At 39.3% G+C, this 17,926-nt stretch overlaps 1 protein-coding gene across 1 annotated transcript; it reads right to left on the bottom strand.

The window, feature by feature from the left end:
* Window positions 1-4,986: 4,986 nt before the first annotated feature.
* Window positions 4,987-16,486, bottom strand: LOC121866169 (protein argonaute-2-like). Its single transcript, XM_042365771.1, has 8 exons — window positions 16,352-16,486; window positions 14,748-14,916; window positions 12,088-12,226; window positions 10,379-10,522; window positions 8,986-9,178; window positions 8,620-8,759; window positions 6,727-6,954; window positions 4,987-5,182 (listed from the first exon to the last, which is right to left on the bottom strand). Exons 1-8 carry the CDS (start codon window positions 16,380-16,382, stop codon window positions 5,162-5,164), a joined length of 1,065 nt encoding a protein of 354 aa, XP_042221705.1. The 5' UTR covers window positions 16,383-16,486; the 3' UTR covers window positions 4,987-5,161.
* Between the last annotated feature and the right edge of the window lie 1,440 nt (window positions 16,487-17,926).

Here is a 17,926-nt window from a genome sequence, read left to right on the forward strand (position 1 = left end):
AAAATATAATAAAAAATAAAATAAAATTACAATTTCATATAAATAATAACTAAATCCCAATGTATATTATAAAAAAAAAAAACATGCCTTGCGCATGGAGGCTGCAGGGCATGTGAGTGGTGATGCCAGCATCACTAGTATAAACAGTCACAGCTTGGCGGGCCTTTTGGTTTCGTGCATCTGAACAGGAAAAGGAGAAAACTTTCTCGGGTTTCTTACAGCATTTTTGCTTCCCTATTTAGCATAAGCAAGAGAGCAAGTGATGGTAGTGCTGATTCAAAAGCTAAAAGAAAGTGTATAAGCTTGGCCGAGAAACAAGATGTGTTAAAACGCTATGAAAAAGGTGAGAGGTCTGTAGATATTATATGCAGCAAGCAATGAACATATTTTCTGAAGTGGATCCATTAACTGAACGAAGCATTAAAATTAACAGGGACGTGAAAACGCATATGACCCCTACATAAAGATATATAATGAGAAAAAATGCAGCTATGCAAGGTTCTATCAACGGCTTTATTATTCAAAGGCCTAAACCATCAACTTCAGCTACACCATCTGCTCTCCTATTGCACCCATCTTTGGTCATCCTCTCTTAGGGACTATGGGGAAACTTTTGTCGTGGCCCTCGACATCTCCAAAGCATTTGACAGGGTATGGCACAAGTCTTTGCCATCTAAACTTCCCTCCTTTGGTTTCTCTCCCCCACTTTGTTCTCTCATCTCTAGCTTCCTTGAGAACCGATCCATGGCAGTTGTTGTCGAGGGATCGATTTCTCGCTCTTTCTCAACCAATAGTGGCGTCCCACAGGGTTCTGTTCTTTCACCAACTCTCTTCCTTCTTTTTATCAATGATTTACTTCACACTAAAACTAATTCTATCCATTCTTACGCCGATGATTCTACTCTTCACTCTTTCTCACATTTTCCCCTTCCTCCTAACTCTCAAACTAGATCTGTTTCTAGAACTGATATCATTACTTCTATCAATGCGGATCTGTGCAGCATCTCTGAATGGGGAGGTACAAACTTGGTTAAGTTCAATAGTAATAAAACTCAATATTTACCAATTACACTTTGTAAATTAGACGATCTCCCACCAATTACATTTCAGGACGCTATCATCCTCCCAAATTCTGGTAAAATACCATTGTTCTCATTTCTTAATGTGTCCTGGAGTCACATCATGGCTGTCAGCTGTCTCCCTAAAGTTGAGAATGCTGTGCAGATGCCGTAGCTATTTCACTCCTGAGCAGTTGCTCCAAGAGTATAAAGGGATTCATTCGTCCTAACTTGGAGTACTGCTCTCATATCTGGGGTGGCTCTTCTGTCCAACTACAGTATTAGATAGGGTGGAATCAAAGGCATTTCGTCTTATTAACTCTCCTCTTTTAGTCGACAATCTCTCTTCCCTTTCTCTTCGCCGCAATGTTGCTTCACTCTCTCTCTTTTACAGGTACTTTAACGGGCAATGTTCAGTGGATTTGGCATCCTGTGTACCGCCGGCAAGGCCGTGGGTTCGTAACACACGTCTTGCTTGCGGTGCCCACCGTTTCTCCGTGGATCTCGGTCACACGAGAATAACCCGTCATAGTACTTCCTTCTTTCCTCACACAGTCAAGCTGTGGAATGCTCTGCCTTCTTCTGTGTTTCCATGCTCTAACAATCTGTCTCACTTTAAAAAGCTGGTTTTCCGGCATCTTCGTGGTGTAGATTAATACGGTATAACCTTTTTTCTATATTTACAATTTCTTTCCGTTCTTTTTTTTTCGCCCCCCAGGCTCCGTTGTGGGTCGTTTAACCTGTGCCCGGGTGGGCTAATTCCCGTAAAAAAAAAAAAGCAGCTACACCATCAAATTCAGCATTAGCAGCAGCTTCAGGAACTGCAGGTTCAGTAACAGTTTCAGCAACAGCTATGACATCTTTATGGAAAGCTACAGCTTCAGCCAGAGTTGAACCTTACGAGTTCGTCATCTGAGTATAAACTCACACAACAGCATTCATTGGCTGTCCTTATGTTTTCGACTTTACCACCATTGGTGAGTAGAATTTTTGTTTTACATTCGTAAGTATTATTTAAAACCTATATTAACAGTAATAAGAGTTGCTTTCATATTCTTATGTAGAGAAATTATGATATGGTTTCACATGTAGGTACTTACTTACATTGGCGTTGCGCAGTCTTGCTTTTTTTTTTTTGTATTTACAATTAGTGGTTAGGTTGTAGTGGATTTCTCCCCTACAAACGCTGTTTGTCGCTACATAGCCGACCCCACGAATTCCACAGTGTGTGCCTCGTGGTCTAGGTCAACCAGTGCCGCCATACATCACGGAGCGGGGGTCAACTACTAAGCCACGCCTAACCCCCGCTATTTAAGACCTGACCTCGTGGTGACCTCTCTCTTTCTACCTACACCAACCAGCTAGCAACACCTCATCCTCCTCTGCCACTGCCCGGCAGCCCTCACTCCTCCTCCGCCTGCCTGGCGGTCCTCGCTCCCGCCGGAGAGCATGGCGACCCACAAGCTGGTCCTCCTCTGAGCATCCTCACCAACCAGCTCTCTCTACATCACGCTTGTAACCATGCTGCCTTCCCGGCACCAAGCTGCATTGTACATCCAATACAACATGTATATAGAGAGCACATTGTGAGTTTCCTTTCTCCATTCCATCCTGAGTGTGAACCAAACAATCTTGAACCCCACAAATGGTGACTCCCGGAGATTCGCACTCACACAGGATGGAGGAGAAACTGATCACGCTCCCAGTCTTCAAGCAACATGGAAGACTGGCTTATCCAAACAGAAGCAGCTCTCATCGGTTCTACAACTACTGTCTCTACACCGCAGGTTAGACACCCTAGAGCAGCACTGTTTCTCTAATCAGACACCAGCGCCTCTTCCTGCCCCAAGCACCACATCCTACCGACCCCAGCACACCCGTCCTGCCTCAGACGCCGACCCCAGCCCAGCAGTAACCCCTGCCGCCCCTGATGCGGCCCCTGCTCCTGACGAGGACCAACACACCCGTTCTGCCTCCAAGCGCCGACAGCAGTACCCCCCTGCACTTCTGTGGCTTCATTCTGATTGGGTTTACCTCTTTTCTCCTCAGTGCTCCCCTGCTCTAATGTCCTCTTCCCCTGCTGCTGTCGTGGACAACTGTAATAGGCCTCATCACTTGTGACACAGCCCATCTGTGTGACACACACACCCCAGCAGGCGCATCTGACGACTCTGTACCTGCCGTGAGGGAAGCACAACATTCATCGCCTCCACACACCCTTTTTCTCCCTCTCTACTCCCACAGATATTGTGTATCTAGACAGTTGTCTCTAGCGGCCGGCTCATCCACGCCATCGCCGTTATGGCTCACATGTGGCATGCACTGCCCGTTCTGCCTCACATGTGCCATGCAACCCTGCAGACAACAAGTCTCCCCGCATACCGAGAGGAAGGGAAATTATTTGTAATTAGATTCCTCCCTAAGCGCTGTTTGTGGCTGCATAGCCATTACAGATTCCACAATTAATGACATGCCTCGTGGTCGTTCATGTTGCACGCCGCCCATCCGCAGGCGAGGGGTCCCAACCTACTAAGCCACACTACCCCCTTCTTAGACCACAGCCTGGGTTTGGTCTCTCTTTCACCTACACAACCAATAACAACACTCTTCCATGCCTGGCAGTCCTAAACTCCCGCCGGCGAGCATGGCGACCCACAAGCTGTCCTCCTGTGAGCACCCTCACCAACCAGCTCTCTCTACATCACGCTTGTAACCATGCTGCCTTCCCAGCACCAAGCTGCATTGTACAAACAATCTCATACCCCACAAGGTACTTCTAATGTTCCATTCATTAACATTAAATACCATTACTTAAAACATACATATTCATTTTTTACATTAATTTTACTACAGCTACAACTAGGGTCTTATTTTTTTCAGTTTCATATGTAGAACCATCATCAAGGGTGTAAACACTAACGAAAACAATGTCGTCTCGTCTCCTCTTGTGTATTTTAATTTTCTACATATTATTAATGAATTGTATTGTTCATTTTGCATATATAAACATTAATTCAATCAATTACATAATCATTAATGCGGGTAAACAATAATGAATCTTTTGTACATATTCTTAAGATATATTACGCCGTTTCCTTGAGTGCGCACGTATACGTTGACATTCCGCTATCAGTTTCACTTTTTTCTTTACCATCGGTGGTTACTTCTACTGTATATTAATTTACACATACCGGTACATATTTTTTTATGTTAATTTTACTACAGCAACAACCAGGGTCCTATTTCTTTCAGTTTCAGATGGGTAACTGACGACGTTATTTTTGTTCAATCCAGAATGCGACGTCTAGCTTCATTTGTACAGACACATCCTAAATAGGATGGGGATACCATTCCTCAAATGGAGAGTTCCTTCAAGGGAAGTGGAGCAACTCCCTTTGGGACAAACACAAACAAAAAATTAGCAGTAGTCCTATTCTTTTTGTTGGCAAACCCAAATTTCAAAAACATGACGATTCTGTTTGCCATGGACAACAGAAAGGCAGTGTTTTGTCTCAATCAAGGCTCAACCAGATCTTGGCCTCTTCTAAACCTATCGGAAATTTTTTTCAAAGTTTGTGTAACGCAAACACTTTACCTCAAAGCAACTCACATACCGGAAGTACAAAACAATTGGGCAGATGCGTTGTCCCGTCTAAGGCCAGTGTAGGGTTATGAGATATTGGTTCACTCTCATGATGGGTTGGAGAAAGGAAACTCACGATGTGCTCTCTGTATACATATTGTATTGGATGTACAATGCAGCTTGGTGCTAGGTAGGCAGCATGGTTACATGCGTTGAGTAGAGAGAGCTGGTTGGTGAGGGTGCCCAGAGGAGGGCACGCAGCTTCAGGGACGCCATGGTCGCCGGCGGGAGCGGGAGCCGCCAGGCTGGAGCTGAGGAGGTGGTGTTGCTTGTTGGTGGCTGTAGGTAGAAAGAGGGTGGTCACGGCGGGGTGAGGTCTTATAAGGCGGGGGTAGGCGTGGGTTGATAGTTGACCCCCGCTACGTCAGGCGGCGCTGGAGGTGCAGGCTGGGTAATTCAAAGAGGGTCGGCTACTCAGCGACAAACGGCGTTTGTAGGGGAGGAATCCACTACACCAGTATCAACAGAAACAGAATGGTCCCTAAAGATATAGAAGTTCAAGAGTTTAGTGAGGAGGTTTGGGACTCCACAAATAGATCTCTTTGCCTCACAAAATGTTGCCCAAAGTGGTTCACAAACTCAGATCCTTCTTAATTGCACCATATTGGATCCTACAACCATGGTGTCTCGATCTGTTGGACTGGTGCCTGCATCCACTACAATTGCAACAGGGATATATAGAACAGGTACTGCACCCTCAGTTCGAGATATCCTTGGCACTTCACGCTTGCAGTTTCTCGAAAGATGTTTAAATAGATTGTTGGGTAATTCCAATATCGTTAACCAAGTGATAGCAGGTCATAGGCCCCAAACTTCTATGCAATATGAGAAAGCTTTGAAACTTTTTCAACAATTTATCAGGTTAGCGACTCCAATCACATTGTCGGACACAGTGGTGTTAGAATTTTTAGATTTTCTGTTCAGAGTTAAAGGCCTTCAAGGATCAACAATTGCATCTTATAAATCAGCATTGGTTGACCCTCTGGCATTGAGTTTTAATATTACTTTGAACCCAAGAATTTATCAAATGCTCAGATCATCCTTAGAGAATCCCACCTTGGTCTCTAGATAAAGTTATTAAATTTTTTAAAGGGGCCTAATTACGATATAAATCTGCATTATTTAAAGAATATAGTTTGCATTTTTTATTAACTTAATTGTTTGGGGGGAAAAGAGGGTAAAAAGTCACGCAAAAGGTATGAAAAGGTCAGACTTTGAAACGTATCTCACTCTTATTACTTTACAGTATTTTAAAGGTAATCAATGATTCACAACACGATGATTTACCTTACACTGCATTATTGGAGGACACATTACTGTCGTTATTCGAGGCTTTATTGTACAGGGTACTGTATCTGCCCAAAATTTTAAGGTCCCAATGTGCCGGACTGGTTTCACCCTGTAAATGTATTTTGACAGATCGCGGCACCTCTAGTCTATACCTGAAGTTAAACAAATGAAAACTTCCATATATATATATATATATATATATATATATATATATATATATATATATATATATATATATATATATATATATATATATATATATATATATATATATATATATATATATATATATATATATATATATATATATATATATATATATATATATATATATATATATATATATATATATATACAGTGGGGTATGCTATAACGAACAGATCCTACTACGAATATTCCTATAACGAACGGTTTTACCTATAAAATTGAGAATGCTATAACGAACGAAACTCCAACAACGAACATTATTTAAAAAAATTTTTTTTTCTAATTTATTGTTTTTTATTACAAATATTAATGATATTCTTTATTTCAGGGGTTTATATGCATATTTATGCACTTTTTTACAATTTTATATTATATTTTTCAGTGTTAAGTGGTTGTATTTGGGGGCCTGGAACGGATTAATCCTATAACGAACAAGGTTCTAGAACCAATTAGATTCGTTATAGCATACCCCACTGTATATATATATATATATATATATATATATATACACCACAATTACAATCATACCTCAAATGGAATAAACACATTCCTTTCAGCAGGAGACACTTGTACACAGTTCAACTTTGGAAACTTAATTTTTTTTCCATATTGGTTCTTGAAGTAGTTTTCAATGGTGCAGTAAACTGTGTTCCCAGTATTCTCATCTTTTAAAGGAAATGTTTGTTTCTCAGCAGAATGTTCTGAAACATCTATAATCTTGTAAGTGCGAGGGATATTGGAGTGTGTAACTTGCACCTGAAATATAAAAGTTACTTTAATTGGTGAGGTTTTGCAGAGAGGTAGAGTTATATGGTTTGGGCGTGTGGAGAGAATGGAGAAACCATTTGAGTCAAGGGATGCAGGAGTTTGAATATGGAGGGGAGGAGAACAAGGAATAACAAACAGAGGATGTGAGAAATGTCAAAGATATTAATCTGACAAAAGAGGAATGAAGACACAATGCACCTTGTTAAGTTGCCTACAGATAATCACAGCTAACTTATATAAGCACAATAAATGGTTGTAAAACATTAATGATGATGTGGATGATGATTAAAACATTATACAATCACCCACAAAAGTCCTGTCACCTCTCCTCTTGAAACACAAACCCCGACATTTACTCATGAATCCAAAGCATTTTTGGACAGAATAATGCATCAGTTTCTACTGCTTCAGGTTCACGAGTCTAAATCTCTTGGGTTGTAACTAATTCCATAAGAAAGTGAGCCTTGCACAAGTAATTCCAAATCATTAAATGCTGGACTGTGTTCTCTATGACTCTTACCACATTCATTAACTCTACAAATTTTATTCCAAAAAGAAAAGCTACCAGCTTTGTACGGTCTTTTATATACAGGGTGTCTATAATTTATTCACCTGATTATGAAGCTCAATAATACCGAAATTTTCCCTGATAATTTTAGATAACTCAGCATGTCCCAAATTATTTTATAATAAATTCCAAGACCATACACATGCCGAATTATACTGTTTAAATTCCGAGATATTAAATGCCGAGTTATAAAGATTTTGTGGTCCCTCGGTTAACAAATGGTTCGATTAACGAAATTTTGGTTAACGAATTACCGCCCATAAGGATCTTTAATTTGGTTAACGAACAAATCTTCAATTAACGAAGTCCTTAAGAACAACACGTTTTGTTGTGAGCATCAGTTGATGGGCTAGTCTGCCAATTCAATAATCTCTTCTATGTTTACATTCGTTTCCAGTGGAGTAAATATCAAGAAAGTTGTGATCTTTAATATTTTTGCATTTTTTATATTAAAATTATTAGTCATTTTAAAATTTAGTCAACATATTGATAATATATGCAGTACAGGGAACTAGTGTTTTGTGCGCCCATCAGCCGCTTGACTCAGCCACTAGGCGTCAGTTTGGCTTTGTTGACAGTGGAGTGAACATCTATTTTGTTGGTGTCTTGAATATTTTTGCATTTTTACATTGAAATTATTGATCATTCTGAAATTTAGTTAACGCATTGATAATATATAGCGCAGTGCAGTGTTGATTTAAATAAAATAATTTTGAATTACACCTAGTGAACTTATAATTTTATTGGTGAAATGATTGCATCAAGCATGGGTCCCTGAAAGATGATTTCTCCTCCATCCCCACTTACTTCTCTTCTCCCTTCTCATCCACCCCCACTTCTAATTCCCATCATCATCATCCAGGAACCTTCTACATACACACCTCAAAGTAAGTGTACTTTACTGCATTTTTTTTTTACTTTGTATGCACATTTCGGTGAGCTGGAACCAATTACCCAATATCCCATTGAAACAATGGATTCGGTTAACGAAATTTTCGGTTGACGAATGACCCTCTGGAACGAATTGTGTTCGTTAACCAAGGGACCACCGTATTTGTTTCTAATATACATAAGACTGCACTTACCCTAATATTTCTTAGTTCTTGCAAAAGTTTTGATCGTTTAAATGGCTCTAATGGTCTATGAAAATCATCTTCCCTAAAATTCATGAAGTCTTGAATAAAGTTCAGAAGAGGTTGTTCTTTATAGAATGCTGTGTGTGCAACTAAAAATAGAGATAAAATGTTTTAATAACAAGCAAACTAAGCGATTTAGTAGATTTAGAGCTAATGAAATTTTATAATCAATCAATAATTTCATATTTTCTGACTACTGTATAAAGAAATACATGATATTCAGTAATTACAAAACTAAATCTCAAGCAAATGTGCTATATATCAACAAGACTGGCACATTACAAGACAAACATGTATATACTCGTACAATCATACCATCAATATTCAGTAAGAGAGATCCATCCTTCCAAGATGCAGGCCTCATCGACCCAAAAAAACCAGTCACACCTTCCTTGCCACATCCAATTGGATATGGCGTTCCAAACTCTCCTCCTGCCGAGTAGAAGTTACGACGACCAACCAATTCATACTTAATGGCCCGATAATGACGAAACATTACTTCAACCATCTGTAAAATACTCAAGAAAACAAACAAGATAAAGTTAATATCTAAATTAACCCAAATTGTTAAAATTATATACTGTATATCAGGATTCATATACAGTATACCATTACTGGGCCAGTGACATCCATCTCCATCAAAAATTTATCTTGAAAGTTTCTTGTAATGTGTTATACATATCAGTTTTACTGTACTGTACTGTATATGCTGTCCTCACTACATATTTTCCATTAATACCCATATGTATTTTCATAAATACATATGACTGATACACATTTTTTCCTGTCGTGTATATTTCAGAAGCCTTACCCTAATCTACTTTGGATCTCATGGCTCAACCAAACAAGGTTCACTACACACGTCCTAATATTTTACCAACAGGTCAGGGACTTGTCCTTATATTGAGTAGCTAGTGTTTTGGGTAACTTTTATCTTGTGCTTTGTTATATAAACGAAAAACAATAATATAGGCATTTTTTCTTTTTCCATCATTGGAAGATACTGACAATGACACAGACACCTGTCAGTAGTGTGAGACAGAAAAAATCTGAACACATTAGAAATGGTCCCTACTCAAAATAACCTTTTGATTGCTTTTGTCAGCTACCCTTGGTCAAACTGCATAAATATTATTAGATCCCTGATAATTAAGTTTTCATTGCACTCAACATATTTCACCTGAAAAAGGTCTTTTTTTTATTAAAATGAATTTCAGTATACCATTTTGGGACCATGGATCATAACCCATTTTCTACATAGATGCCACTGATTTATTATTGTTAATATTTACAAATTTGTAGGGTCTGTCAAAATCTAACCATGTAGATTAGGCAAAAAAAAAAAAATAAGGGCGGATCCAGTTTTGTGTGGGGGGAACATGGCGAACACAGCAAGCTCACCCGGCTGGAGGGTTTTTTGGGGATAATGTAAGCCCCCCCCCCCCCCACCGATTTTGTTTTTTAAATCTGACCAATGTCATGGGCATTTTGAAGCCATTTTGAAACCATGTTCACTTGATATTAGGAAATATTCTGAGGTCAATAGTACAAGTAATTACATTTTACTATACAAAAATGCCTGAGTACAGTACTGTGTTAAAGAATAAGTATTCAAATTTTCTGATGAAAAGGGGGGTCCAGACCCCCAGGACCCCCCCCTGGATCCACCCCTGAAAAAATATATAAAAACTAGGTAACTTATATTAACCTGAAATATGTTTAATGGAAGTGTCTTCTGTTCACGAGCAGAGCAGTTAAGTGCCTCCGTAAGTTCCTGGAGGTTGGCACGATGTCTCACCATTAGTGAAATTTTGTATTGTGTCCTCTTGCCATCTGATTCCTCAAGGTCAATCTTTGGTGAAAAACCAAACAACAGATAAATTAGAATGACAAAGCCTCTGTGCCTGGGTGTGTTCATAAAATTTTGGACATATATGGAAAATTACAGAGTTTAGATATTATTAAAACTCAAGAACTGTCACAAACAATTTTAATAGCAAAACATTACGAATTATGAGCGATTTTGAATATGAGGGATACACTTGTTTGATTGTTTGTGGTAATTTCATCCCTTGCAAAGCAACAGCGTGGGTAATATGTTGTTGAATTTAAAATAAAAGCTTAAGACTAATATCAAGCATTGCAAGGTAAGAAACATAAATAATAAACAGTAGCATAAAACTTTTGTAAAAAACATTTAAACGTTAATAGATGAAACTCAAAGCTTGTGCAGAACACCAGCTTCCTCCAGGAAGGAAAGGACGTCCCCTCCCATGCTACTCACTCCCTCCCCCAGCACCAAAGACAGATCGTAAGACTCATCTTCCCCCTGGCACTGGGAGAGATGCTTCCGACGAAAGATCTCCGAGGCTGGGGCACTCCACCAGGAGGTGTTGAACAGTCAATGGGACGGGGGCACCCTCTCCATTAAAAAAACCATGAGTCCGTCGTGTGTGGCCAATGCAGAAGTAGGCCAACGCAGTCTCCCAGTGGTGCAATGGTCCCTAATGTCCCCAGGCATCCAAAGCAGGGTGGATATCGTCGAGGTTGTTTGCTCACAGCATCCTACCTGCATTGCCAACTCGAGCGGATGGATGGGAGCTCTTATTACTGGCTTCATATCAGAGGCAGGTAGAGAGGAATGATGTGCCACAGGGCGAGAAGCAGCTGCTTTCGACACAGACTCACCACGGGGGTAAGAATTATGGTGTTTTTACTGTACATTATGTTTTATATCCTGCTGTTATAATGATTAAAATTTCATACAGAACGTGAAAAACTAGATAAATAAAAGAAATCAATAGCAGATAGTCAAAATCATAGTGTAAATAAAAAAAATGTCCCCAGATTTGGTGTGGATCGTGGAAGTAGGTGGGGGTTCAGTGTTGGGATCACAGTCAAGCCATGAGCTGCGTGAGTTATTTTTCAATTTGCCTTTTCGGGTAAATAATTTTTTTCATACTATTACATGCACACACAATCATTCATAAAGAATGTGAAAAAAATTTACGTCCCCAGAAATGTTGGGAAGGATAGCGCCACAGTGTTGGTACGCATCTCAGTCCCCCAGGCTGTGAGCTGCATTATTGTGACACTTAAGTATTCCTTGTACCAAAGACTTTTCCAGCATGCACACCTTCATAACCTACTGTGTATTTACATACTATATAGCAGTTTAGGTCACAACTTACTGAAATGCAATTTTGGATTCATCATGCATGTACAGAGCCTATAACTGTAATAAATTTCTGAACAATTGGAGAAGGAAAAATATTGAGACCGTGTGATCTTCTGGCATGAAAGCTCAATGTTTTAACCTCTCTTCAAAGAATCTTTACTCAAACCGATTGCTAGCAACACACATTATATCATTAGATATTTCAAAATCACATTTCTACATATTTAATAAATACTCGCCTCATAAGTACTCTGGCAATCAGGAGTTTGAAGAGCAGGGATGACACCCACACTGTATGCATTCCTTTCTGAGTCATAAGCAAGTGGGTAATTCTTGAAATCCTTTTCATATATCATCTTCATTTTTTCAAATATCTCCCTTAAAAAAATACAAAAGAATGAATAATATTTAAGGTGATGTTCAGATGACAAACAAATAATTTATAGAGGGTAATATGCAGTACAGTACAGTACAGTACAGTAAACCCTTGCCATTAGGGAGAAATAGGTTACAAGAAAGGGCACGAATAGGCAAAACCGCTAATAGCAACTTATACTACTTAAGTGCACTACTGTATACAGTAAGTCCTCGCTTAATGTCGGGATTACGTTCCTGAAAACACGACGTTATACAAAACAATGTTAAGCTTATCAATTTTCCACATAAGAAATAGATAAAATGCGGGAGTTACATTCCTGAGCCTCCCTTTGCCCCATGAAATACATTACATATACAGAAAATCACTGCCATTTCTATAGAAAATAGTGCATGCATATACAGCTACTAAGTTTGTATTGCTTTATCCTCTTCACCACTGATCGGCTCATTAGCCGCTTAAGCGATGGGTCACGTTTCTGTTATGCACTGTTGGCAAGTACTGGGCATGCACCGGCTCCTGAATGTACTTGAACCTGCTCCAGTGTTGGTTAAGTCTGGTCTTAAAAGAGCTCACACCCGGTGCCGTCACAACACTTTCTGACAGATTGTTCCAAGAGTTCACAATTCTCACTCCGAAAAAGTTTGCCCTCACAGTTTTCTGGACCTGCGGCTTCTTCAGCCTCGAGCTGTGACCCCTTGTGGGGCGAGCATCCGCCAGCTCCAGGTAAGGACACTCGACTTAGTATTACATGAATGGTCACAAGTTGTTGCCCTGGGCCTAGACCTTCCACACACTCAAACCTTTCTAGTTTTCTTTTTTATCTTCTCAGTTATTCTCTGATCATATTTCCTCATTTTCATTGAATCGTTTACATAAGGAGTTGTCAGACTTATAATTGAATAAGTTTCCCTCACCCTCTTCCTTCTCCCATTCTCTCGTTTTTTTCATCCCTTCCTCCTTTTCTTTCTCAAGTTGATTCCCCGCATCTAGATCAAAGAAAGCGTTGCAATAATCATTTTCATCTGTCACGCCCCGTTTAACGTCCTTATGCTGCACGCCTCCTTCCGTAACCCCTGGTGGCAGCTGGAGTTGGGGCTTCCCTTGGGATGTGGAAAGAGGCGGTGGCACACAGGGAGGAGGCAAAGAAGGACGTGAAGGCGGATTACACGACCTTGGAAGTCCTCCACTCGTGTTACCCATATGGATGGAGCACGAGGAAGAACCTGCTGATGAGTGGTATTTTACGGACGTCTCGTTGGTGTTCTGCTGGAGAGAGAAGCGGTTTTTTGCTCCAGCCTGTTGTCGCTTCTTGAGGCAGAAGCCGAGACATACAACGAGGAGACTCATCAGCAGCACCGACACAATAATCGCAACCCACAAGAAGTTGAAGTCTTCCTCATCATCACGTGTTGAGGGACTCTCCGTTGGTACTCACCGATGGGCGGAGGTGGTAGAGCAAGTTTGCGGTGGACGCAGATGGTGGGAGGGGAGGAGTATGTTGGGAGAGGAGGAGGAGGGTAGCAATTCACTGAGACCCGGCGGGTGGCTCCTCCTCCCTCTCAAAACGGTTTAAAACCTCAATTTTCGTTAAGCGGCACAGCGTTATACGAGGACTTACTGTACCTATACCAAACAACTGACCAGCCACGGCAGCACTTATCCCCTCTTTTAAGTTATCTAATAGTAAAATTTTCTTTGTCAGGGTCATCACTGACTTCTGCCTTTTACATTTCACTCCACTAGCATTGACGCTAGGCAGTCTTTTAGGGGCCATTTCACACAGAAACACTAAAGTTTTGAGAATATAACACAAGATGCTGCATGGGTTAACTTGTTGTGCTGCGGAAAAGGCTTGCAAGATAGCCACCATCTGCTTACCGCGAATCGTCGAAATCACGAATCACAAACTCGTTAAATTAGGGGTGCAGGTGGGTAGAGCGGTACCGCTCTTGCCTCGCAAGCGAGATGTCGCAGGTTCGATTCCCAGGCCGGTGGAAAGATGTTCAGACACACTTCCCAGCCTCCCTTGGTCCCCGTTCACCTAGCAGCAAAGTAGGTACCTGCCGTAAATCGAAAGTTGCGAATTCGTATTCAGGAAAAGTTGTTGGAGCTTCCAATAACTTGCTTAGACATAAACCATCGACTCTTCAGGCTTCTACGCCCTTAACTCACGAGACATAAAGGCAAGCGCGAACTTAGCACGCTTCCCCGTTGGGCGCTGTAAACACTTCTGCGCTTCACCTTACACAAGGACGTAGGGGGTTGCAAAAAAAAATGGTGAACGGCAAAGGTGTACCGTATTCAATCAGGAAAATACCCCATTAATACAGATCATCCTCCTCTAACTAACACTGATCAGACTCATCTGAGATATACAGTATAAAAGAGGGTCAACTTTTTTATATTTGCTCTTTCAAACCTTTCTGCTGTTTAATGCTAAATGAGAACACAATTACAGTACAGTACTACAAAACTCATGGGAGTGGTAAAACTAAACCAAAAGCAATGCATAATACTTACATTTTCGTTTTTCGTGGAAGATTTGCATCTTTGTTGTGTTTTTTTAGAGAGACATCATAATGAACCAGTTCTGCAAACTTATTTTTAACACTGATTGGAAAATAGTTTGTCTCCAGGTTAATTTTCAGGCCTTTAGAGCCAACATCTGTCCTAGGTGGAGGCTTCGGATCTAAAAGCAAAGTACAGTACATTACATTTCAGTAATTAAATAATAATATGCATTTAAATCACACCAGCTAATTCATCTATTTACCTTATGATAGTGTCTGGCATTGCAACAGTTATGTGATGCTGTATTCATTAAAGAGATTTATCTACTTAATAAGAAAACCATAAAATTAAATGGAATACGTATAACTACAGTACATGCACTGGTTACAAATCATCTTAATTACGAAATTATCCAGTTTGTACATACCATTACTCAAATGACCTGACTACCGACTGCTGCGGTGCTTTTTGAAGATTAGTAGGGTCATTTCCTAATACCTGACCATTGTGGACTTGATCTCACCCTCCTCTGTATACATATATATACCTTGTTATGTGCTTCTCCTTAGTCTGTCCTCACCCCTGAAGATGTGAATTACACGAAAGCGCTTGGGAACTTCGAGTTTTCTTCTTTCCTTGTGGTTATCAGCATGCATATATATATATATATATATATATATATATATATATATATATATATATATATATATATATATATATATATATATATATATATATATATATATATATATATATATATATATATATATATATACATATATATATATATATCTTGATAAAATCACACGGGAAGATGGAAACAACGGAGTACCTTAGCTTTCGTCTTTACCTGATGATTAAGCACCCTAACCTAACCTAACCTAACCTCTTGAGGTATGTGAGATAGTTGTGAGTGACAGTGAGAGATGTGTGAGAGTGAGTGACAGTGAGAGATGTGTGAGAGTGAGTGACAGTGAGAGATGTGTGAGAGTGAGTGACAGTGAGAGATGTGTGAGAGTGAGTGACAGTGAGAGATGTGTGAGAGTGAGTGACAGTGAGAGATGTGTGAGAGTGAGTGGCAGTGAGAGATGTGTGAGAGTGAGTGACAGTGAGAGATGTGATCACCGCCATCACTACCAATATCACCATCACTACCACCATCACCACCACCATACACCACCATACACCACCACCATGCCTCTTGTTCCGGGTATAGTGTGTGTGTGTGTGTGTGTGTGTGTGTGTGTGTGTCTCACGTCACCAGGATGACAGACTGTGGTTGTTGAGGTGTCGAGTACTAGGTATTAGTCTCGGGTGTCGGGTTGTTGTCGGGTGTTGTCGAATGTGTTGGCTGTCGGTTGTCGGGTATTAGGTTAGGCGGTACACAGTAGAGGGTGTCTAATCTTCAGGTGACTCGAGAACAGTATCGTAGAAACAACCTCTCTCTCTCTCTCTCTCTCTCCTTTTTAACACCCCTCCTAACACACACGATTAACCACAGCCTAATAAATAAACACCTATGAACCAAGCCAAGCCAAGCCATCACCACTTGACTCACGGACATACCAGATACATTACACTTCAAAGCCAGTCACACACACACACACACACACCTGCTTGAACTGACTTGACTGAGTGCTCCATATCCGTAACTACTGAAGCACTGACACAAACACTTGATGAGGTTTGTGGTAATGTGATCTGTATTTACGAGGAGAGGTCAAGGAGGTGTGACAATGTTAAGATATATATACCCGGTCGGTGTTGACAGGGGTCCTCTTGACGTTTGTTTATGTTGCCGTGTGTACCCCGTCCTCAGTGGTAAGCTTTTGTTGTTGTTATTTTCTTGTTATTGTTGTTGTTTTTCTTAGTGTTATTATTATTATTATTATTATTATTATTATTATTATTATTATTATTATTATTATTATTTTTATTATTATTGTTATTATTATTATTATTATTATTATTATTATTATTATTTCTTTTATTTTACACATATTACATATACACATACATTACACAGCTATTACATACATATTGTTACATACATATTATTATTATTATTATTATTATTGTTATTATTATTATTGTTGTTGTTATTATTGTTGTTATTATTATTGTTGTTATTATTATTGTTGTTATTATTATTGTTGTTATTATTATTGTTGTTATTATTATTATTGTTATTATTATTATTGTTATTATTATTGTTATTATTGTTATTGTTATTATTATTATTGTTATTATTGTTATTATTATTATTGTTATTATTATTATTATTATTATTGTTGTTATTATTATTATTATTATTATTATTATTATTATTATTATTGTTATTGTTATTGTTATTGTTATTATTGTTATTATTATTATTGTTATTGTTATTATTGTTATTGTTATTATTGTTATTATTATTATTGTTATTATTATTATTGTTATTATTATTATAGCTTCCTGTGTTCGCCATCTTCATTCATTCATCTCAGGGAGAAAAAATAAATACTGAACAGGAAATGAAGTCTCTCTCTCTCTCTCTCTCTCTCTCTCTCTCTCTCTCTCTCTCTCCTAGAAACTACTACCATGACACACACACACACACACACACACACACACACACACTGTATCCTGTGTCTTAAATTAGATATTTATTCAACAGTTTGGCTCTCGTCTGTCATTAAGTCTTTATTTATGATTATTTAGCTGTCAGTTATATTTAGAACTTTAAGTGGAAATATAACTTGTTGGAAAACACTGAACTTTACTGAGAAATAGAACTTTATAATATACTTAGAACTTTACTGAGAAATAGAACCTAACTAAACCTAATTTATCAGGTGACCAGAATTATAAAACATTGATATACATAAATGACCTTCAGGTGTAATTAAACCCTCAGGTAATGATAGACAGGTGTCAAGCCAGGTCAGAGGTCAAGGGTTAGTTGTCTCCTCACCTGTCATGGACGTGTACTGGAGGTGATAGCCAAGTAATTAATTAGTTTCATAAGAAGACTACCAGACACACACCTCCTGCCTCACCTGACAGCACCTCCACACACACAAACACACACACCGGCTATCAAAGGAACACTCATTTGTATTCGTTTATTTATCATTATTTTTCATTATTACCTCACTACCACCACCACCACCACCACCACTACTACTACTACTACTACCACCACC

The sequence above is a fragment of the Homarus americanus genome, unplaced genomic scaffold (genome assembly GCF_018991925.1).
Source record: "Homarus americanus isolate GMGI-L3 unplaced genomic scaffold, GMGI_Hamer_2.0 scaffold1565, whole genome shotgun sequence".
Taxonomy (NCBI): Eukaryota; Metazoa; Arthropoda; class Malacostraca; order Decapoda; family Nephropidae; genus Homarus; species Homarus americanus.

Bases quoted from the DNA above. Each gene is read 5' to 3' on its own strand.
- LOC121866169 (XM_042365771.1), bottom strand. From the start codon at position 16,382: ATGGAGCACTCAGTCAAGTCAGTTCAAGCAG. The intron at 10,523-12,087 runs GCGAGTATTTAT...TTTTCACCAAAG, and splicing joins ATTGCCAGAGTACTTATGAG to ATTGACCTTGAGGAATCAGA. The intron at 6,955-8,619 runs GTAAGTGCAGTC...TTTATATTTCAG, and splicing joins AAGAACTAAGAAATATTAGG to GTGCAAGTTACACACTCCAA.